This window comes from Rattus norvegicus, chromosome 13, assembly GCF_036323735.1.
Source record: "Rattus norvegicus strain BN/NHsdMcwi chromosome 13, GRCr8, whole genome shotgun sequence".
Taxonomy (NCBI): domain Eukaryota; kingdom Metazoa; phylum Chordata; class Mammalia; order Rodentia; family Muridae; genus Rattus; species Rattus norvegicus.
In genome coordinates this window covers 100,151,489-100,176,263 of record NC_086031.1, presented here as the reverse complement: position 1 = coordinate 100,176,263, position 24,775 = coordinate 100,151,489, and the positions used below count along the sequence as shown (strand labels likewise).

Genomic DNA, 24,775 nt, shown 5'->3' with positions numbered 1-24,775 from the left:
TTCTGACTGGTGTGAGATAGAATCTCAGGGTTGTTTTGATTTACATTTTCCTGATGACCAAGGATGTTTGAACACTTCTTTAGGTGCTTCCTGGCCATTTGATATTCCTCAGTTTACAATTCTTTGTTTAGCTCTGTACCCCATTTTTAATAGGATTCTCTGGTTCTCTGGAGTCTAACTTCTTGAATTCTTTGTATATATTGGATATGAGCCCTCTATCTAATGGAGAGTCGTAAAGATCTTTCCCCAATCTGTTGTTTTCCATTTTGTCTTATTGACAGTGTTCTTTGCCTTACAGAAGCTTTACAATTTTATGAGGTCCCATTTATCAATTCTTGATATTATAGCATAAGTCATTCATGTTCTATTCAGGAAATTTTCCTCTCTGCCTTTGTACTTGAGGCCTTTCCCCCACTTTCTCTTCTATTAGTTTGAGTTTATCTGGTTTTACATGGAGGTTCTTGATCCACTTAGACCTGAGCTTTGTACAGGGTGATGAGAATGGGTCAATTTGCGTTCTTCTCCATGCTGACCATCAGTTGAACCAGCGCCATTTGTTGAAAGTGCTGTCTTTTTTCCACTGGATTGTTTTAGCTCCTTTGTCAAAGATCAAGTGACCATAAGTGTGTGGGTTCATTTCTGGGTCTTTAATTCTATTCCATTGATATACCTGCCTGTCTCTGTACCAATACCATGCAGTTTTTATCACTATTGCTCTGTAGTACAGTTTAAAGTCAGGGATGGTGATTCCCTCAGAAGTTCTTTTATTGTTGAGGATACTTTTCATTATTCTGGGTTTTTTGTTTTTCCAAATGAATTTGCAAATTGCTCTTTTTACCTCTGTGAAGAATTGAGTTGGAATTTTGATGGGGATTGCATTGAACCTGTAGATTGCTTTTGACAAGATGGCCATTTTTACTATATTAATCATGCAAATCCATGAGCATTGGACATCCTTCCATCTTCTGAGATCTTCTTCGATTTCTTTCTTTAGAGACTTGAAGTTCTTGTCATACAAAGCTTTCACTTGCTTGGTTAGAGTCACACAGAGGTATTTTATATTATTTGTGACTATTGTGAAGGATGTCATTTCCCTAATTTCTTTCTCAGCCTGCTTATCCTTAAGCAGAGTAGAGGAAGGCTACTGATTTGTTTGAATTAATTTTATACCCAGCCACTTTGCTGAAGTTGTTTATCAGCTGTAGGAGTTCTCTGGTGGAATTTGTGGGGGTCACTTAAGTATACTATCATATCATCTGCAAATAGTGATATTTTGAATTCTTCCTTTCCAATTTGTATCTTTTTGTTGTCCGATTGCTTTGGCTAGGACTTCAAGTACTCTATTGACTAAGTAGGAAGAGAGTGGGCAGCCTCGTCTAGTCCCTGATTTTAGTGGGATTGCTTTAAGTTTCTCTCCATTTAGTTTGAGGTTAGCTACTGGTTTGCAGTATATGGCTTTTACTGTGTTTCAGTATGGGCCTTGAATTCCTGATCTTTCCAAGACTTTTATCATGAAGGGGTGTTAAATTTTGTCAAATGCTTTTTCAGCATCTAATGAAATGATCATGTGGTTATTTTCTTTGAGTTTGTTTATGTAGTGGATAACATTGATGGATTTTCGTATATTGAACCATCCCTGAATCCTTGGGATGAAAGCTACTTGATCATGGTGAATGATCATTTTGATGTGTTCTTGGATTTGGTTTGTGAGAATATTATTGATTATTTTTGCATCAATATTCATAAAGGAAATGGGTTTGAAAGTCTCTTTCTTTGCCCGGTCTTTGTTTGGCTTTGGTATCAGGGTAACTATGGCTTCATAGAATGAATTAGCTAGTGTTCCTTCTATTTCTAGTTTGTGGAATAGTTTGAAGAGTATTGGTATTAGGTCTTTTTTGAAGGTCTGATAGAATTCTGCACTAAACCCATCTGGTCCTGGGCTTTTTTTGGTTCAGAGACTTTTAATGATTGCTTCTATTTCTTTAGGGGTTATGGAACTGTTTAGATGGTTTATCAGATCCTGATTTCATTTTGGTACCTGGCATCTGTCTAGAAAATTATACATTTCATCCAGATTTTCCTGTTTTGTTGAGCATAAGCTTTTGTAGTAGGATCTGATGTTTTTTTTAAAAAAATTTCCTCAGATTCCATTATGTCTCCCTTTTCATTTCCAATATTTGTTAATTTGGATATTCTCTCTGTGTCCTCTGGTTAGTCTGGCTAAGAGTTTATCTGTCTTGTTGATTTTCTCAAAGAACCAGCTCTTGGTTTTATTGCTTCTTTCTACAGTTATCTTTCTTTCTACTTAGCTGATTTCATCCCTGAGTTTGTGATTATCTCCTGCTGTCTACTCCTCTTGGGCATATTTGCTTTTTTTGTTCTAGAGCTTTCAGATGTGCTGTTAAGCTGTTAGTGTGTGCTCTCTTCAATTTTTTTCGTGGAGGCACTCAGAGCTATGAGTTTTCCTCTTAGCACTGCTTTCTTTATGTCCCATAAGTTTGGGTATGTTATGCATCTATTTTCATTAAATTCTAAAAAGTCTTTCATTTTTTTCTTTATTTCTTCCCTGACCAAGTTATCACTGAGTAGAGCATTGTTCAGCTTCCATGTGTATGTGGGCTTTCTCTTGTTTTTGTTGTCACTGAAGACCAGCCTTAGTCCCTGATGATCCAATAGGGTGCATGGGATTATTTCTGTCTTCTTGTATCTGTTGAGGCCTGTTTTGTGACCAGTTATCTGGTCAGTTTTGGAGAAGGTACCATGAGGTGCTGAGAAGAAGGTATATTCTTTTGTTTTAGGATGAAATGTTCTATAGGTACCTGTTAAATCCATTGGTTCATAACATCTGTAAGTTTCTCTGTGTTTCTGTTTAGTTTCTGTTTCCATGATATGTCAATTGATGAGAATGGGATGTTTAAATCTCCCACTATTATTCTGTGTGGTTCAATGTGTGCTTTTAGCTTTAGTAAGGCTTCTTTTATGAATGTGGGTACCCTTGCCTTTGGAACATAGATGTTCAGAATTAAGAGTTCATCTTCTTTGATGAGTATGAAGTGTCCTGCCTTTTCTTTTTTGATAACTTTGGTTGAAAGTTAATTTTATTCAATATTAGAATAGCTGCTCCCTTGTTTTTTGGGACCATTTGCTTGGATTTTTTTTTTTCAGCCTTTTACTCTGAAGTAGTGTCTATATTTGTTACTGAGGTGCATTTCCTGTATGCAGCAAAATGCTGTGTCCTGTTTACATATCCAGTCTGTTAGGGAATTCTAAGCCTGTACATATGTGTCTACCTGAGCAATTTCCCATAGCCTTAGTTAGATTACAGAACTAATTTTTTTTTTTATAAAAATCAATTTAACCAACACCTAGGATTCCTGAAATGTTTCCCCATGCTAAGGAGTCATTTCGGTACCCTAAACCTTCAGCCAATGACATTTGCCCAGCCTGGATGTTCTTACTCTTAGTCCCCGAAAACTTTATAAGCCCTGAATCACCCTAAGTAAAGTTGATCTGTGTGCTGATAGCTGTTCCCATTGTGGTCATTCTTGTGGTCATTCCCTGTTCATGCTCACAGGGTTCTGAACCCCACTGCTGTCCTCTCTGCTCCTACTGCCCTTGTGGACCTTATGGCCGAAGAGCATTTAGACCCACAACACAGCATCTCCAAAATTGTCTTCATTACACACACATGCATGCACGTGCATGCACAAGCACACACAGACACACACACACACACAGACACACACACACACACTCACACACACACACAGACACACACACACTTTTTAAACCTCTGCTAACATAGAACTTAGACCTGAAATCTTTAACCACATTATAATTGGAATATTTGTAATGCTCACAGTATGTGTATAGAACATGAAGTTCATTGTGTAGCATTAATGTACATGAATGGACAAAGAATTATGGCACCATAGTTGTTCTTTCTCCTAAAAATAAATAGTTAATGGGCTTGCGAGGTGACTCAAAGGTAAAGGCACTGTCACCATGACTGAAGACCTGTGTTCCACCCCTGGAATCTTCAAGGTGGGAAGGGAGAACTGACCCTTGCCAGTTGTGCTCTGACTTCCACATAGCCCATCCCACACCTCCCCCAAGTCAACAAGTACACCAAGTAGACAGTTGAGTAAAGATGGTGAACCAGCTTTAGAAAAGAAAGTTAATGACATATTTATAGGGCATTTTTTCATATAAATTCTTTAAGGTTCAGCAAAAAAAAAAAATCGTTTACCAATCCTTCAGAAATTAAGCCAACTTTTAAAATTGTTCCTGTTGTTTTCCTTTGTTTTAATCAGGCCATATACTCCTCTGAAGGGAGGGTTCTCCAATGTGTGGTTTGACAGATTTAAAATATCTAACGACTGCCCAGAGCACCTCGAATCAATCGATAGCATGTGTCAAGTGCTCACCGGATTGATTGATGACGAAGTAAAAAATGGCATCGAGAAAAGCAGGATATTAATAGGTGAGGACTTTACGACATTGGTAATGTATTTCACTGTAGACCAATTATATGTTCTGAGTTGTGTTTGTAGCATTGTTTACAAGTGCGTGAATATCGCTTGACCCATTCGCAGCTTTGGATAAGCTACATGTGCAGCTTTCAAACATATTAGAGTCATAAAAAACAGCTCATGAATCTTTCATTGATTTTCATTTCTAATAATAACTCTCTTTGGCCTGTTTATTTGTTTTAGACAAGGTACTACTATAGAACCAAGACTCCATCAACATTCCAGTTCTTCTGCACTCAGCTCTCGAGTGCTGGGCTACAGGAATGTACCAGCACACCCCAGCTATTTCACTGTTGTTTTAATGATAACGATTTCTCTAATTTTCATCTGAGATTATCCATGACCATTATAGTTTTTCCTTTCATGCAGTTGGGACTTCATGCCCATAAGATTAAACCGCTCCTACCGAGATAAAATAGGGCGCATGGTGACAGTGTGCCGTCAGACTCATGAGCACAGCCTTTCGGTAGGCGTCAGAAGACACTGGTAACCTTGTGTTAAGTATGTCACAGTGGGCCCCGTTCCCAAGGGCGTTCAAAGCTTCTTGTAAACTCCATATCGAATACTTTCCCTGTCTGAACTTATCACATACGCAAACCTGCAAAATTCTCTACTTCTCTAATAAGTGCAAACGTAAGACAAGATGTGTAGAATGTCAGTTGTACAAATGGTTTGCACAGTGTACAAACTTGTAGCCAGTACAATATAAATTAAATATGTCCATCATGTGCTAAATAACATCAAAATATACCGAGAAATCTCCCAGAGACTAGACAAAAAGAGCAGTTTTCGTACTGTAAAGTCCCTCGGCAGCCGTTGAAGCCTTCCCGGTGCCGAGCTGTCAGTCAGTAGCCAGGGCCCCATAGCACAGGGGATGCATAGCATCCATAGCACAGGGGATGCGATCCCTCGCCTGCCTTTGCTTTCCACTTCAGTTTAAGAATGGCTACGGCATCCAGGCCAGCATCTCCATCTCTCTAACCCCCAGGCTCCTAGCCCGTGTTCTCCTGTGTTTTCGTGGTTAGCACTGAGTATCCCACAGGGAAGAGAGGGAAGCCTGGGGAGGGCACGGAGGAGACACAACTCAGCCTGTAACCTCAGCAAACAGCAGGGAGCAGTCACAGACCCACCATCCGGTCTTCAGCTTAGTCCCCTATGTCCCTACCATGGTGGCAGGACATTTTCTGGATACATAAAGGGACAGACAGACAAATAAAGCAAGCTGGGTATCACAGATTCCTTCCTCTAAGTTACTTAAGGAAGTAACAGATCCCGCTGTCTGTGATGAGCACCCGGGCCCGCTGTGACCCACAGGTATCCAAAAGGAATGGTCAGGGACGGTGCCCCATCACACTCCCTGCCCTGAACATCTAGCACGAGGTCTAGCACCGAGTACATTACAAATGTATACTCCATAGATGACTGGTGAGCAAACTCCTGACTGGAGTAATTATAATTGTAGGAATTTAGATGAAGGAAAGGTCACGTGCACTTGGGGACCTTAGGTGAGGACCAGAGGATGATGGCAGTGACACAGGAGGTGTGTCAGTTGTTAAAACTTAGCCATTACACTGTGCAGTCCAGGCTCAGTCCAGGCAGTCCGTAAATAGCAAGTGGAAAAGGTCAGGCTTGCTGGTTAGGTCTTGGACACAAGCCACCATAACGAAGTTAGCTGCCCAACTGGGCCAGGTTAAGAGTCTGAAGTGGTATAGTTGGATAGGAATGACACAGATGTGTCCAAGACTGAAGTCCAACGTGCCTGGCTAGACCAGCCCACAAGTACTGTAGATACCTGTGCTCTCTGTAAAGTGGAGAGAACACAACTATTTGGTAGGGAAATGGCACTTAGGACGTATTTGGCTCATTCTTGACTCCTAGTAGGTCCTCTTAGGACTATTCTGTGCATTAGACAATGTTCTCTCCAAAGCAGTGACAAGCTAGGTATGGTGCCAGAGGTGGCTCATTGGTTAAAAGAGCACCGGTTGCTTTTCCAGAGGCGCTGGCTCAATTCCCTGCACCCTCATGGCAGCTCACATCTATCTGCCACTCCAGCTCCAGGGGATTGGGTGCCATCTTCCAGCCTCCATGGGCACCAGGCGTGCACATAGCAATCAACACACATGTAGGCAAAGCACCCACATGTGCAGCGTTAAATAATACTAGATATGCATTCTACACTAAGCACGGAACCAGTCCTCCACTTTACCAGTATTAGTAATGGAATCGGAGGATAACGTTGGGTTGAGAATATTAGGTTGTAAAATAAGACCACAGAACCTCTGGGAGGAGAAACTTAGAACAATACCCTGCGCACTTCTGGGGAGCCATCAGCTGGAGCGCATGTCTCATCAAATGCTCACCTCTGCCGGTTATCACTTGGCTGCCCTTCCTATGCGCCATTGAGCCCAGTAGCCTGTCTCTGGCATTTTTCAGTGCCATGAAGACAGTGAATTTTGTTAAGGTCAGAGAAACAAGGAATATTTTGAATCTATGTCTATTACTCAATGTAATGCCCCATGATAAAAAAAAAGTTAGAAGAACATTTAAAGGCCATAATTCTTCCATAAAACCCAAGTATTTTTTTAAAACTTCATAGTATTTGTCAAAATCTCTTCACAAAAAATTCCACCATCTACATTAGAACTCTTTCTTACTTACTACATCTGTATTGAAGGGTCCAGTCTTGAGTGGGTTTTTCCATAAGAAGTTTAAATAAGTATTAATAACTAATTTTAATTTACATTTAATTTGCTATTTTACTTTCAGTTCTGCTTTAGTTTAACAAAAAAAGACTTTTAACAAAATTTATTAGCTTATCCATTTTATAACCTTTTTCTTTCGTTCTCTATAACTTAATGAACATTCATTCAAATTAATTTTATTTTTCTGTAATTTATTTTTACATTTAATACTTGATTTACCTGGAATTTAGTTTCTTTTTCCTCCATAGAATGATTTTTTTTATTATTTCCTGAAGCAGAAAGAGAAATTTGTTAAAAAGTTAATTCATATATAATTATAAGACAGTCTGTGATTAAATTAGTATTTCATCAGGACTCCATAGAATTTATGAGAAAAGAAAAAAATGTCTTTGGAAAGTTTATAAATACATTTATAAAATTTAAAGTTTATAATGATGGCATAACATTTGTAGAATAATATAACTTATGAAAATCTAAAACAGAAAGAGTACATTGTTAGAATTTGTAACACGAGCCAGTCAACTTCCGTGAAACTGCTTTCCTAGCTTGAGAGGGAGCGCGTGGGGGATATCAGAAGTGCAGATAGGACCCTGTCTGTCTGTCCTTCTTAACCACCTACTCTGATGGCCATTAGAAGCCTGAGTGGCTGTCCTGGCATGACACTGCCTGCCATTCAGAGACCTGGAGATGGCTCACCAGTTCTTCCTTGTGGATATTTCCTTGTCCCTTGGTGTATACGTGCTTTTCTACCCTCTACCATTGTCATTGTTCAGTGATCATTTAAACACAAATCACTACAAAATGTGTTTCTGCTAGCTTTACTCTAATGTATCTGTTAGAGTGTATACCAACTGTTGAAATCTCAGTGCTTTTTGTAACGTTGTGGTAGAAGGACTTAGTGGGCAATCAGGACTGTGCACTTTGATTCAAAAGAATTTTTATTAAATATAGTCAAGTGAGCATGCATTCACTTGTGTCTGGGTGACATACACACTCCATATTGAAAATTGAAGTTATGTTGTCAAAGCAGGTAGTTGTACAGTAGGAAATCTCTTCGATACAAAAAGGAAGTACTAGCTATAAAACGGCTTCCGTATCCTTCCTGTGTAACAATGGCCAGGGTTCTGATGTATGGGATAATGTGTATAATCAGATGTGTCTCTGAGGTTATAGCTTCAACCTCTGACACTTTGTAACCAATGCTGCTCCAGGTCTGAGGAGGTGAGGAAAGGTCCATCCTTTCCTCGTGTGTCATTTTGATTGATGCTATCTTATTGTGTTGAGCTTAGTTAGAAACAGGTCTTTGTACTGTATGTGGTCTGCCGCTTCTCCCAGGGAGTCATCTGCCTTGGAGTGGTATGTAGACTAACTTTTTATGCCCAGGTTGTTCATAAAACTTAAGTGTTGGAGTAGTAACATTTCTCAGAAACTCTAATGGGCTAGGAACAGAAGTCAAACACTCGAATGTAGAAGTATCATTGGCGACATGAGTGGAAGATGTGGGGCAGGTAGTACGGAGGCAGCAAATAGACCTTAGTGGTTAAAAACATCTTCCTCCTAGAAAAATAGACCTCTACCTGATCATAAAGCAGGAAAGGATTTGGTAAACAAAAGAGAAACCTGTTTGTGGAAGAAAGGAAAAGTGTGGCATGTACCCTAGGACTTATCATCACCAAGTGAGACATAGAGAAAGGATGATATGATGGGATGTTGACTGCAGAGGGATGTGAGCCATGATGGGATGTTGACTGCAGAGGGGTGTCAGCCATGATGGGATGTTGACTGCAGAGGGGTGTCAGCCATGATGGGATGTTGACTGCAGAGGGGTGTCAGCCATGATGGGATGTTGACTGCAGAGGGATGTGAGCCATGATGGGATGTTGACTGCAGAGGGATGTCAGCCATGATGGGATGTTGACTGCAGAGGGGTGTCAGCCATGATGGGATGTTCACTGCAGAGGGGTGTCAGCCATGATGGGATGTTGACTGCAGAGGGATGTCAGCCATGATGGGATGTTCACTGCAGAGGGGTGTCAGCCATGATGGGATGTTCACTGCAGAGGGATGTCAGCCGTGATGGGATGTCCACTATAGAGGAATACCAACCATAATGTGGAGGTGACATGTGCAGGTTACTAGGACAGCAGAAAGGAAACAACCAGGTAAGGAGTCATGGACCAATGAACTGACACCAGAACATTGAGAAGACAGAGAACGATGGCTCCAAAGGAGGTTTCAGCTGACTGTGGAATGAGCCATGAGGGATGCGTTTTCCAAGTTTTATGCAAAGACCCGCGTTACTGCCTTAACAGGAAGCATGAATAAGCTTCCGTTGTAAAGGAGGAAGTAGATAAAGCTTTGCCAGGGGTGCACATCTGCATACCCAGGTACGTCAGTGCAAGAGTGGTCTCTGGAGACATTCACAGATCCTCGTCGGGTGACTTAAGGATGTAAGACAGTGTTTAGTTTGCTCGCTTTTAGCATATCTAGCATATGAGTCTATAAAGGTTATGATGAAACTTAGAAGAAGCACAAGCGTGCAGCTCTGAACTTCCCAGTTACTTTCTGAAAGTTGACCAGATGTGTTCAGTAGAAGCAGCTCTAACTCCTGTACCGTGAGGTAGCCCAACAGTGAGCGCGGCTTGCCTTCTGCAGTTCTCACACATCCACCATGAGTGCCCATGTGTAAAATAGAAGCACATTTCATAGCCAGGCCATACCTCTCAGATTTACATCGTGGACTTCGTATGTTTTTACTGAAGAAGAGAAATCAAAATGGAGAGCGAGAGTCTCCAGTGTGCGCCGTTATGCTTGCCAAGTCTAGAGATGATGGTGACTCCAGCTTAGCACATAGCAGCCGTCGTAGACACTCTTGTTTGTACGGAAGGTCTTCATAAGCTTTCCTTCCATATGCAGCTGTCCTGCTTAGCCTTGCAGTGAGGAAATTAGGATATAATTGTTTCCATTCCACCAGGGAAGGGATTAAAATTCAGAGATTATGGGCAGCACAGAGGAAACCTAGAACCCAAGCCCCACAATTTAGTCAAGCGCTTTCTACCATGATCAGAATCTGTTTATGGCCACTAGGTGGTGATAACTTGTTAAGAGAAGATATTGATATAATTTAGGTTCAATTTTGATCCAGGATGTATAGAATCTGACTCTTACCAGAATTTTGGTACTATAAGTGTATGATCAAAATTTCACAGTACGGTGAAGTATGTTCTTACATAACCACACATATGTTACATGTGTGACCTATATACTCACCATGAATGGCACAATTAAATAATTATGGTCCAATCATAAAACTGCATAAATTCACTACACATAGAAGTCACTCAACGAGTGTTCATCAAATTATGAATTTAGATTTTAACTTTCATAGGTTTCGTAATCACGTGCAAAGGCTTCTCACATTATGGATCCAATGTAGAGCGTATTCAGCTGTTAAAACATTAGAAAACCTCCTGGATACTAAGAATCTCAGGATTGGTTTCTTTTTTTGCTTTGTCTATGGAGGAAACACATTACAGAATGACTTGTAGTTTCGATGTTAACATTATAATAGGATTTAAAATATAGGCTTTTAAATAAAATTAAAACAGAGGGGCATCTGGAATCCCAGGATACAGCCTAGCAACATCATTTTCTGAGCCCCCAAGGCCTTCCTGGGGCAAACATGTGAAATGATAATATTGTTCATTCTATATATGTGCGGATAAATGTATTTTTACTTATTAAAAACAACTCAGAATCTTCTAGCAACATTTACCAGGCCTCCAACGGCTTAGTTGGGACTGGCGCCCTAGCACGCGTCTGTAGAGGAGTGGAAGTGTCAGAACGTGGGAGCTTTGTAGGGGGGAGTGCAGAAAGGAAGACGGTGACCATGAGATGTCGGTTCCCAGGATGTTTGAGCCTTTTCGTGTTTGCAGAGTACCATGTAAATGAAATAGAGGGACTGAGAATTTTATTACCTTAAAAAAAACTCTGTCCCCTTAATAGCAAACTTCATGCTTTTGTCCTAAGGAATTTGCTTTGAGATAGAACATGTTAATTTTCCCAGTATAGAGTTTTTTATAGATTGTTTCTGTTTTATTTTATACAAAGAGTTCATAAAGCCAAGTTTATTATTTTTAACATGTTTTATTCAGCTTGTTAATCGTAAGTCTCTGTTAAATTGTTGCCTCTTACTACTTTAAATACTTCACCAGCAACTATAAACACCCACCATAACCATTACCGACAATGAATTTACTATTTTCTATTTACTGAGTAGTATATTGTGGGCTGGAGTTTAGACTTCTAGATGGAAAATCGACTCACATAACCGGTCCTTTGTGTTCAGTTTTCTTCTTTGAGAGAAAATATACAAAGTTGCTTTTCACAGGGACCCACGCTAAAGGTGACAGTGTTGTCAAAGCTAGCAAGTGGGGAGCTATGATTACCTCACTGGACAGTTAAATGGGTTAGGGACTTAAAATGACATTTTAATATGCATATGTTCTCCATTGTGATAAATAGAAACATGGGTGAAAAGCTCAGAGGAAACTTTTATGTGCTTCCCCCCCCTTTTCTTCTTCTTCTCCCCTCTTGTCCCACCCCCACCCCAGCCTCTTTCTTTGGTTGTTCTTTTTCAGTCTCATCAAAGGACACTGAAGTCACACAAACTCACTAGATTTCTGACTTAATGCAAATGAACTGTCAATGGGGCCTAATGTGTAAAGTTTTATAATCACTTTAAAGCATATTTGGGCCTCTTTGTTTGATTTATTGTATTTTATTTTCTAGATCTTTATCTTAGGCTCGGGATTATCTTTTAATGAATCGGTGAGTTGGATTTTAAAAAGGTTGTTTTCTCTGGTACAGTTAGATGCTATCCCTCGTAACGTTCAGCTGCCACCGCCGGCCATGGCTCTCTACGCTCACATTTAAGCTACCTAACAATTAAACACAAAAATTTGGTTCCCACGCCACAGTGGCTGTCTTTGAAACACTCATGAACAGTGTTTGGGGAAAAATTTGATTCAGGGACTTGTGTTTCTCAGGAAAGAACAGCTGCTTAGCCCTGGTGTAGTCCTGTTGTCCACAGAAGACTGATCCTTCTCCAGTCACCACCATGTTTGTACTTAACCCATAATGCTTAGTGTGGAATTACTCACCGACAGCTGAGGTCCCCAAATATCCAATTCATGGTTAAAGAGTGTTAGACATCAGACATATGTGATGAGATTTTTCTACTGGTCCATGACTGAGTCTCATATTCTTTTTTCATTTTTTTTTATCTTTAGTCTACTTTTCCAGTCTAGTCATTTTCTCCCCATTCCAGATTTCCTTTTCTTTTGTGAGCATTGTTGTTCAAGTTGCTGTGAAATTCAGTTCCCTTGCCCTTTCCCAAGTGCTTCAGTTCTACCTGAGGGCCACCCTTCCTATCCAGCTTCAACCATACATAGTTTTAACAGCTTTATTATCCTATCAAATTAAGTTGCCAGAAATGTCATTTCCTGACAGTAAACTTGCCTCCTTGCAGAAGTATCTTTTTCAAAGTTCAGTTTACATGAACCTCATTTATCCAGTGAATATTTATGAAGATCCTGCTGTGCCCAGCCCTGTTCTAAGCATAGGGGGATCTTTCTTCTCCAGTGAATGCTAAGTCCTTATGCTCTTTACTGAAGACCTTATTAAAGTGTCAGTCGCAGAAGTGGCCGTGTGCACAATGTCTGGCTTTTGAATTTTATGTTTAATAAAGATCCACTTAATAAATTCCAGCAAGAAATTTAATGCTAGGAACAGTTTCTAGTATGATTTATTATGGTTCCTCCTGTGAAGGAATATTGCCTTGCTAGAGGGGAACTGTTAAACCTCCATCTATGACTGATTTACCACTGTGTCAATGAGATGGCCTGCCTCCTCCCTCTTCTTCTGAGCCTTGTGTACCCACCAGATTCCCCTCTCTGTCTCTCTGTGTACATCTCTGTGTGTCTGTTGACCCCTACACACACACAGCATGTGTTTAGCAGTGCGTTTGCCTTTACAATATCTATAAATGGATGAGAACAAAGGAAGAGCTAGAAGTGAGCATTCCCAGCATCAGTCCATGAGGGTAGGACAGCTGTGATTCTCTCCTGAGGGAGAGTTATCATCACTCCCCATCGAAGAATGGATTTGTATAGTTAAGAGAAATGTAAACGTTTGAAGCCTTTGAAGACTCAAGAGTTAGTGCTGACCAACGTCACACTCTGTGTAGAAGCCTGGTGGAAACTGTTAAGCCTATGTACTGTAGCTCTCCAGTTTTCCTGGAAAGTAAGTCCTAGATTCTAGTGAATTCATTCATACATTTAGGTAGGCTATGTCTCAGGCAGACTAGAAGTTAGTTTCCCACCTTTTCAATCTAATCCTCATTTTAATCCAAATTTTAAGATAGGAAAATGTTAAGAGAAGCTTTCTAAGATATTAAATCATCACATTTTTGTTTGGTTGGTTGTTTCTGAGACAAGCGTAGGTCGACCTTGAACTCCTGATCATCCTGCCTCCCTCTCTGAGCTGGCAGTATGGAGGCCTACCACCAAATGTGGATTTGGTTATACAGACTTAAGGATTCAGTTGCCATCCTGTGCGGGCACTGTACGTGGCTGGGTGTTTAAAGAGCTAATGAGTATACGCAAAGGAGGGCAGGGATGCCTCTCAGTGGGTTGCAGACTCTCAGGCGGATTCTGACACTTGAGGAAAGAGATGCCTCTTCCTCCTGACGTTCGTAGCCCCCAGCACAGTAGAGTGTCCCAGCAGAGGAGAATTTGCTCAGCTACTGTGCAGAGACTTCAGACGGGCAAGGCCTGAAGCTAGAACCACGACAAACCGCATGAAGTAGTAAGTCCCTGGCTCCACTCTGCACACGAGTGTTCACATGCTGGGGATGCTGACCAGGTCTGTGTGGAGTCTGTATGTCCAAAGGAGACGCATGGAGGATGCAGCCTTGTACAGACACACAGCTAGAGGTGTGCACATTCCTTCTTCCTGCACAAAGCTGCTCCGAAAACTTCCTTTGTTGTCTTGCATCTGGGGATGGCGCTGGTCCTATCATCCTTTAAGGTGTCTCTTGTCTGCGCAGGTCCAGTCACTAAACCTCAAAACTGCCGTGCTACTGGTGAGCTCCTCTCATTTTTTCCTGGAGAAATAAAAGTACAGGCATAATATTCATCCTTATCATGCATGATTATTATTTGCAGATTGTGCCTTTTAGGAGAAATCTAAACTTCGCAATTTGCTAGCCTTCTTATATATATTTGAATCCTGGGCCCTAATTAATGGCAGTTGCCTTCCCCAGAGGAAGAACAGGTTCGAAGGCTGAGAGGGAGTTCATTAGTTCTGTCACAGTGATTTGCAACCCAGAAGCTTTACTTTATACCCAAAATTAAGGACACACCTTTAAGCAGGCCACCTGTGCTGCAAGATGTTTGACTACATTGTGAACCCCGAGACTGTGAACTGGAAACACCTGTTTCTAGCTGTGGTATGGCTCAGCCCTTAGCATACACCTTTAATCACAAACAGTGAAGCAAAGTTAATCTGTAGACGGAAACACCATGTTTGAAAGTGATGTCCAATTGAGTGGCAGACAAAGTGATGAATCAGAGGTAGATTTGACAGAATAAGATACATCCAGCTCTCACAAGACAAGAAGAAAGGGAAGCGACTTGAGGGGTAGCACAGAGAGAGGCAGTTTCACTGGGAGAGTTGTGGAGACCAGTTGCAGAGAGAGAACAAGATAGACAAAATATTCTAGGCCTAGATTAGATTGTACAGAGACTAGACGCTTCCAGGACTAGGCCTAGGTTAGCAGATGGAGTCAGTAAGACAACAGTTGCTTCAGGCAGATAAAGTGTACTTTTACATACCTGCCTCCTCAGGCCTCAGTCTTCTTGATGTAGAGAGGGAGTATCTCATAAATTCACATAATGGTTTCCAATGAGTTTCAGATAGTACTTTATTATGTGAAGTAGGGCAGTAGGCTGAAAATTAGGAGACTGAATTGTGTACCAGATGTAATTTTAAAGCCTGTAAATGTGTGGTTTCCTTTTGTTTATTTTTCATAGGATACAAATGAGATGGCTCCAGTTCTCATTGAAGGCTAGGACCCCTTGTGGAGCTCTGAGCTCTGGCCATGCAAGGCCTCACTCCCAACACAGCATCCCTAATCCGTGATACATATGTTACCTCAGCTGTGCTCTGAAATAGCAGGGTCTCTGTGTGCCTTAAGTTGCCTAGTTCAAGCCACGAGTGCAGTATTCTGCACTAAAAGAGACTAAGGCAGGAGAAGCATGAGTTCCAGGCCAGCCTGGGTCACATAATAAGACTCTGTTCCAACACCAAGGGCTGGCTAAGTTATCTCAGGCCTTGGATCAAGTAAAATTATTAAGTAAATGATTTTTTTCTCATATGAGTGAGTTTATTTTATTCTATCTCCTCAGTTTGCAAACTAATATCGTATTCCAAAAAAGCTTTGCTAGCTCCCCATTGTTTCTAACCATCATTCATTCCTAATGCAGACGTTACCAGGCTCTGTTATGGGGAAGAGAGCAGAAACATGACTATTGGTGGAGCACAGCAAATGGTACAGAGAGGAACGTGTTAACTGCAGGTGTGGTGTGAGGGCTCCTATAAATAAGACCCAAACTAAAGTAGACACTGGAAGCGTAACTAAGTCAGGTGTCTGCTTTTTCTTGATGTATGTGATTTCCCTCCTAAGTCTGTCTCTTTGTATAATACATCTCTTTACCACCAGCCTTGGCATTATTCACTCACAACAGGACCTGTTCTGAGACCTGAAGACGACCTGTGGTTTGAATAAGAATCACCCTCACAGGCTCTTATGTCACCAGAGAGTGGAACAATTTGAAAGGATGAGGAGGAGTAGATGTGGCCCTGTTGGAAGAACTGTATCCCTGGGCTGGTGGTGGGATTTGAGGTTTGAAGTGTCCACACCAGGCCCAGGCACACTCCCCCACACCCTGTCCCCATCTCTCCTCTTGAGGATCAGAGTGTAGCTCTTAGCTGCTTCTCCAGCTCCATGTTTGTTTGCCTGCCTGCCACCATGCTCTGCACCTTGACGATAACGGACTAACCTGTGGGACTCTAAGCCAGGTTGAGGTTTTCTTTTAGAAGAGCTGCCATGCTATGGTGTCTCTTCAGCCAAAGAGCAGTGCCTGAGATGGAGACTGAAGTTCTCTTTAGGAGTCTTTCCTTCATACATCCAGAGCCTTTAAAATGCTCGTGAAAGATTGGTACTGACCTGTTTTACTCTGAAGGGCCTTGGGACCATGTGTGCACCCCTCCTCTTCTGATGAGCCTGTGTATTCCTTCCTTTAGGGGGATTTTCTATGGGAGGCTGCATGGCGATGCATTTAGCCTACAGAAAACACCCAGGAGTGGCAGGAGTATTTGTTCTTTCTGGTTTTCTGAATAAAGCCTCTGCTGTTTACCAGGTAAGTTCTGGAACTCATAAAACAAATAAGCAAATGTAACATGAAACAAACACAATGAAACTAAAGTTGAAATTAAGCAATAAGATGTGGTGCCTAGTTGACACAGATCGATGGTGCCTGGAACTCATGGCCAGGTGAGTCATGTCGAGTGCAGGAGGCCTCTGTGTTCAGCTAGCACACCATGGAAAGGACAGTCAGAGAGGAAGATGTTTAGTGTTATATGAACCCATTATACCAAACTAGAAGGAAAGGCTACGGTCGGACTTGCTCGTTACAAGTCTACTCAAAAATCAATTATAAAGCCACTGCAGCTCTATAATGCGCTACAGCTTCATGACTGAAAGTTGACCAGGGTAGTAGGATGTGGCTTTTCTCTCCAGTTATGCTCACCTCTATTTCTTCGTCCTACTCTCCCCACAAAGAAGTCTGTCCTTGCCTTTCCATCCAGTTCTTATGGGAATGCTTCACTGGCCTTTGAAGAGTCCTCGGTGGTGTAAACGGAGTGCACACACCCACACATCCCTCACAGAAGCCTTCTCACTGGCGTACGGTGCACACCTCGCTCTGTACCACGTACAGCGCTGTAGTGAACTACGCATGTTCTTCTCTGACTGATTGCCTAACCCGGTTGTCTCATGTCTTCCTTTAGGATCTTCAGCAAGGTGGCCGCGCGTTCCCCGAGCTCTTCCAGTGTCACGGCACAGCGGATGACCTAGTTCTTCATGCGTGGGGTGAGGAGACCAACTCAAACCTGAAGTCTCTGGGAGTGAGCACAACGTTTCACAGTCTCCCAGATGTTTACCATGAGCTCAGCAGACCTGAGCTGGAGAGGCTAAACTGCCACGAAGCTGCCAGGAGAGACAGATGGGCAGAGTGAATGAGTCCTGACCCAGATAGTTTATCTTATCCTCACAAAAGTTAAGATCATTGAAACAGCCAGCACCCCCGTGTTATACAAATGAAATTGCTTATCTATTTTTATTCAGCAGAATTGTCTTGAAAATCATCACAAAGTGAATGTCAACTGTTTATTTTGTCACTGCACAGGTGCCATTGAGAGGGCACACTGGGATTTGCTTGTCCATTCACCACAGGTTTGGGTGACTCCCTGTGTGAGGCTATCATAAATAGGGCTGTTGTGAAGTGTAAACATCTCCCTAAGGGTGGAGAGCTGGATGACCCGCTGTCGCATCTCCTGAAGCCACCCATTCCAGGCAGCAGTGTGGTGGCTCTTGATGCCGAGTTCTGCCCGACTTTTATCTTGTCCACTCTAGTGGTTGTGTAGTGTTCATGCAGTGTTTTGAGTTTTGTTTGCTTGGTGCCAATGATGTGGTACAGAATCCTACACTAAGGGGTTTTCCCAGATTTGTGAAAATCAGTTTGCCCTCCCCAATCTCTTTCTGAATTATCTTTGTGAAGGTGATTTACTGCCATGTTATAATGACAAAGTATGAATAAATAATTTACTGACTTGAAGACTTATTAAAATGTCTAGTCCTATAATGAATAATTTAATCTTATTACAGGTAGACTTAATTTAGATCAATAGCTGTGCATTGTGTTTTAGATAACTGGTTATAGACACTTAAAGATCTTTTAAGTATTTTAAGGTAAGTGTATGATAATAGTCTTTTGTGGTTTCCACACGTGTGTATTGCTCATTTTTCAAAAACCTCCTTGTACCTCTTTCTACTGGTCCACTTAGCCTTCTGCTTTCATTCTATGTACATGTTTCTATGTGTGTACATTGTGTGTTTGTGTGTACCTTGTTTGTACATGTGTGTATATGTACTTTGTGTGTGTACTACATGTAAGAGAACCCACGATCATGTTACACTGATCTTTTTTTCCCTCTCAGGTTCTCCACCCTCCCCTCTGGATCTCCTTTTGCCCCCACATAGTCCCATTCTGCTCTCACATTGGTCTGTATGTAAACCTAGACTCTTCATATGAGAGAACATGATGCACTAGTTCTTCTTTGCATGTCATGCCCGTGACATTTAGCGTGCTCGCCACTTTCTATCACTTTATGGAAAATTAGTAAAATTCCTTTTCACATCCATATAATACTCGAAATCCCTTTATCCTTTATCCATCAGGGCTATGCACTGGCTCCATCTCTTAACCACTGTGCATGGTACCTCGGGATGCACTCATGCGCAGCTCTCTCTGGCAGTGATTTAGACCCCTCAGGCAGAGGCCCGGCAATGGTTTCACTGGAGCACACGGGAGCTCTGTGATTAGGGGAGGCTCTGTATTGATGTCCATAGTGGCTTAAGTAGTCTCTGTTTCACCTAGGAGTGATTATGTCCTGCCTGCATCGGTGATCATTTCTTTTCTCGATGGCAGCTGCCCTTACCTGGGTGAGATGGAGTCTCAGTGTTATGTGATTGTGGTGTAGCTTTTGCATCTAGAAGGGCTGGTTTTTATATGATTAAAAACCAGTTTTACCAGTTCCACTTGATAAACAGGTCCTTTGAATCCTTTTCTCTTTACCAGTCACTGAATGTGAGCTGGATTTTTCTAGTTGGGCAGTAGGATACAGTTCTTCAGGGGTCAGGTACTCCAATTCAGCATAAGCCCAACAGTAAGGTAGGTAGGTAGGTAGGTAGGTAGGTAGGTAGGTAGGTAGGTAGGTAGATAGATAGATAGAGATAGCCTCATTTCAAAAGTTGGAATAACTGATACTATAGGGAATCAGAGTCCAAATATGGGATACCTCTGAGTAGAAGCCTCCTCCCTTTGCCATGTTGATAACTTTCTCAGTTGCAGAGTTTTGTGATTCAGGGACTCATTGAAGATGTGAAGACCCAGCAGTCTCAACACTTTGCTATACCTGGGTCTTCTCAAGTAACATCATTTTGGTTGCTTATACATATTCTTGATAGAAGCCCATAAAGCCGCAGTAGCATTTCCAGCTTTAATCATAGAAGCCATAGCAGTAGCAGTGAAGCCACACAGGCATACTTATCCTCTTCTCTCCCTGACTGGGAAACCTACCCCACCCTAGCAGTTAAATACGGGTATACATTCTCTCCATGGAACTATGGAACAAATACCTGTACCCAGCAAGCCCCCAAAGTGAGACTCTCTTCTTCCCAACATTCCCTTGGTTATTATAACAGATGTAAGTTGTTTCTGTCCCCTGTGCCCCAATGGTCCCCAATAATCTGTCTCCTTCAGACAGCTAACTTCTGAGAGGAGAGGGACAGACAGATGAGGAGCACAGGGCACTGGAGCAGTTCCATGCAGGGAGAAAACCACACTTCATTCTGAGCTGGGTTCAGCTGCTTAAAAGAACTACTCAACTCTGGGAGGTGAGTTTCCCTTACTTTTCAGAAGATCAGCTTCATTTCCATTGTAAACTTGGCAGAGGGTAATGTTAGTGTGGTGATTTAAATAAGAATGGACCTCATAGGTTCATAGCACGGAAACTAATAGGAGGCGTAGCATTGTTGGAGTAGGAGAGACCTAGTTGGAAGAAGTGTGTCTCAGTCACTTCCTGCCATGTCAGCCTTCATGCTGCCATGCATTCCCGCCATGAAGATAAGGAACTGAACCTCTGAACTGTAAGCCAGCCCCAGTTCAATGCCGTCCTTCATAAGAGTGGCTGTGGTCATGGTGTCTCTTCCCAGCAGTGGAACCCTGACTAAAACAGCCACATCATTTGTGCTTGCTAATTACAGTCGGTCTCAGAGCCCTCTGAAAGGACCAAAGGTCTTAGGAAATGGTCACAGCTGCTATAACAGGAACTGGAGAGAGCAAGACTGTTAAGCCCCTGGTACCATCTTTGAATGATCTCTGGTTAGCCTGACAGGTGACAGGAGGGACACGGTTGATGACTCTCCTTTGGAGGCATTGTATATGCTGCTCACCCTCACTATCAGGTAAACCAGGTGGCTTCAGTGTTGTTCCTGGTCTGGCTAACAAGGGTATGAACTCCCCTCTTTGCACATGAAGTATTAGGTATTCGCCATTAGTCCATTTCTACTGTATAACAAAATGTCCTAGTCTGGAAATTTAGAGAACGGAATTTGCATTTCACAGGTAAAGAGACTAAGAAGTCCAAGATGAAAACACAGGCAAATTAAATGTCTGTTAAAGACTGAAGTCATTTGCAGTAAAATTAAAAAAGGCACTCGACCTGGTTCCTAAATTTCCCACTCTGCACAGATCTGTGCGCTCATGCTGTTTCTCTGTCAGCTGCTTTCACTCACTGTCCCCTCAACAGGCTGTTACCATCGCGTTCTGTGGGCCGTGCTAGTGTGGCCTCACACCACAACAATACATCCACCCAACTAACTTCCAATCAATTGATAAGGATATAAACCGCCCACCTAGATAAGATACAGTTTGCTCATCTAGACACACAAAATCCTGTGCACGTCCATCCCTTAAGAACATGCATAACAACCTGTACCTATGTAAGGATGCGCAGCGAGGATTGTTCACGTCTGCTTCCCTGTTGCTTCTTCCAGCTGCTCTCCCTCGCTCCAGTCTCCTCCCCCTCTCTAAATCTTTTCTCCCGCCCATCCTTTCTTCTCATCCAATGACAGGCCTTGTTCTATCCTGTACCTGCCTTCACCTGCATAATGACATCAACCTACAGGCTATTGCTCTTGATGGCTCTCCAGAACTCGATGTTAAGACTTTATATTTTGAAGAGAACACATAATTATCACAGGGTACTACAGAAAAATCAACCTTGTATCAACATAAAGCCTCATCCCCAGTAGGCAGCTTTCAGAGTACTGGAAGGTTCTATGAATGGCACAGTTGAATTAACAAGCAGTCTGACCCAACTCTGCTCCCTGCAAATCAGAATGACATCTGGCCTGGCACAGTATGCTCACTGGTATCCTAGAGTGGCATGAACATCATGATAGAAACCTACCAATCTCTCACTGGTTTTAAGTCCTGTTCCACAAGATGGGACTCATGCCTGATACTGTTAAGTGAGCCACAAAGCCATGGCTTACACGATCACAGGCCAAGAACCTAATACCACTCATCAATCTATTAAATGGACACAACATTAAACTGTTCTCTAAAGTCTTTTTAATTCCCCTGGACAAACGCATCAATCAGTACTCATAAGTGACATTTTTTGCAGTAGCTGGTTGTGGAGGTTTGAATAACAAATATCTCCCTTGGTCTCAAGCATTTGAACACTTGGTCCCCAGTGGTGGCACAGTTTGTGACGGTTCATGTAATGCTGGAGGGGCTGTACTACTGGGAGCAGGCTTTCAGGTTAAAGACCTCAGGTCGCATTCAGTTCACTCTCTCTGGTTTGAAGATGTAAGCTTTCAGCTTTCTGTTCTTGCCACAGTGTCTGTCACTTGTTGCTATACTTCCCCCAAACGACAGACTCTTCTTCAATAATTGCAAGCCTAAATATACTTTTTCTTTTATAAGTTACTTTAGGTCATGGTGTTTTTTTGTTTTTGCTTTTTTTCTTCGGAGCTGAGGACCGAACCCAGGGCCTTGCACTTGCTAGGCAAGTGCTCTACCACTGAGCTAAATCCCTAGCCCCAGGTCATGGTGTTTTATTACACAAATGGAAAAGTAATTAATGGTGATGAATGCAGAGAACCTTAGCTGGCCAGCATGTAGAGAATAGGAGACTGTGGAGTTCTCAACTCTAAGTGGGACATCTGAATAGTAACTTGACGGGGTCTAAGAAGCTACTGGCTTCTGGTAATATAACTAACTCCTGGTGATAGCAGGTGATTAAGAAAGAAGACTTAGTTTTTCTCTGTAGTTCAAAGGGATCCTCACTTGAAGGACAAGAAGCTCAGATTTCATTAACTCTTTGTGAGCTAGAGAGAAAAGAAATGGAAGAAGAGAGGCAGACAGACAGACACACAGACACAGAGAGAAAGAGGGATGGAGGGGGGGGAGAGAGAGAGAGACAGAGACTCTCTGGTATGGCCTGACCACCTGTTTCACAAGTACACATGCATACTTATATACATACACATATACCTACATACTTATGTATGTTCATACATATAGACATTAGATGGATGGAATGGAGCCCCAAAGGCCACACTTTATTTCTTCTCTCTGAAAGCTCTTTATAAAATTACCTCACAGATAAAGTGTTACACAGAAGGGGAGTTACAGAAGGATGTCTATAGTAAGTTCAAAGCAGTGTTTCATTCTATAAGCTCATTATAAGTTTAAAACAACAGTTTCACATACCTTGCTTTATCATAGTGCACACCTGGGGCTTCATCCTTGGACCTGACCTAAAATGAATGTTTTACCCTGATCACAAATTTGTCCCAAGCCTATTTCTCTTCTTAGTGTAATTTGAAAGCTCACTGTATTTCTTATTATGCAGTCTTCACTTGCTATTCTATGAGAGGTCAGATTCTATTCTAGATTCTAAATTCATTATATCTCTCTGGCAAAACAACTAAAACATCTCCTTAAAATTTCTTCCTAAAATTATTTGAATCAAATCAAGAATGCTATAAGGTTATTGATTCATCTAAACAGCATTAATTTATGAAAGTCCATCTTCATGTTAATCTGTAAGAAATTTACAATAAGGCGGGCTGATGCCCAGGAATCATTATGCTATGGGAAAGGCAGGAAAGGCACGTCAGCAACAAGAAGCAATCCTGGGATCCTGAGGACCCCACGTCTCAGAGCTCACCCATTATCATAGTCATGCAAAGCAGTTGGACACCTCCAGAAAACTCAATTGCCATAGCCTTACCTAGATGACTTCTGACAACATCTCTCCCTGCGAAGCTCAGAGATTATGTTAGAAGAGGAAGAGGAAAGATTAGATTATAATATCCAAAGGTAGTGGGGCTCTACAGTGAAACTATTTGCTAGAAATGACAGGACAATTGTACACAAATTCATAGCCATGTGTTCATAAAACCAAGCCAGCAAAAATCCCAGCATGAAAGGGGAGGGGTTCACAGAGCTCCACCCCTAGATGGGGAGGAATTAGCAACTGATAGTTGTTGGAAATGAAGCTTTCTTCTACAATGCAGCCCCTTAGAAGCTACTTATGCTCTAGGTGCATCCTATATCCATGTACATACTGGGATCACTTGGGCCAGTACCTAAGTTTAAAATAAGAGTATGCACTATTAGGAGGGGAAAGTAGTGAAGGGAATAGACAGGAAGAAATGAGGGGCATATTTGATCAAAACGTGTTACATACATGTATGAAGTTCTAAAGCATTAAACTGTGGTGCTTTCATTTTCAGTCTCTAAGCCAACCCCCAGTTTTCCTAGTCAGCCGTACACATGTCCAACTGAGAAGAAAAAGTATAGTTGACATTTTAGCTACCTGATATGTTACAGCTAGAAGTTTCTGGCATGCTTTCTTTTACCAGTGGACTTGATGAAATTTTGGGATGGAAGTTTTCAGGAGACATGGAACCCCCTTGGATATTAGGTATCCCTCTCTGCTCTCTATTATGTGACAAGAATGCTAGGGCTGTCCAGAGAAAGCTGTATCAGACAGGAGCAAGTAAACAGCCCTCTGTAATACTTTCAAGAGCAATAAACCTGTAGTAAGTCAAAAAAGGAATTTCTTAAACAGCAAATGGAAAATCTATTAATTTCAAATAGTAGCTGACATGACTGTTTTAGCATCTTAATTATGCTATGAAATGTCAAGTGTGTTTTAGGGCAACTGCTTAAGAATGTCTTACTTCTGCCATAGAAGCCTTGAGTATTTCTTTGCTGGAAGGGAATTCAGAGATTATCACTTTACAAGGGTGGAAACTTGAGGTATAAAGAGGCACAGTGGATGCTCAGGGTCCTGAATATGCAGGACCCGCACACAGTTCCCCTGAGTGGTACTGTTTTGACTATGCTACCTTCCATGATGGAAACTATAGCTAAAAGTTTACATGAAAACAAGACTTTCTACAGTAGGTGCTATTTCCATTCCTTTGTACACATTGTATACTCATGGTTTTGGGGACCAATGATTTTTGCTGGCTTGCCAAGGGGATGCGTTGGTTGGTCTCCCTGTGCCCCAGTGTAATCAGAACAGGTTTAATCCCTGTTTACAGTCCTGGTAGAG

The 24,775-nt window shown here is 41.8% G+C and overlaps 1 protein-coding gene across 2 annotated transcripts in view; it reads left to right on the top strand.

The window, feature by feature from the left end:
* The window catches only part of Lyplal1 (lysophospholipase-like 1), a 31,280-nt gene extending 13,076 nt beyond the window's left edge, over positions 1-18,204 (top strand). The window contains exons 3-5 of one of the 2 annotated variants that reach the window (NM_001105986.3): positions 4,314-4,483; positions 16,601-16,716; positions 17,366-18,204. In NM_001105986.3, coding sequence (NP_001099456.2) covers positions 4,314-4,483; positions 16,601-16,716; positions 17,366-17,593 — 514 coding nt within the window. In that variant the 3' untranslated portion in view covers positions 17,594-18,204. The other variant, XM_063272183.1, reaches the window with a different exon arrangement.
* Positions 18,205-24,775: the final 6,571 nt, after the last annotated feature.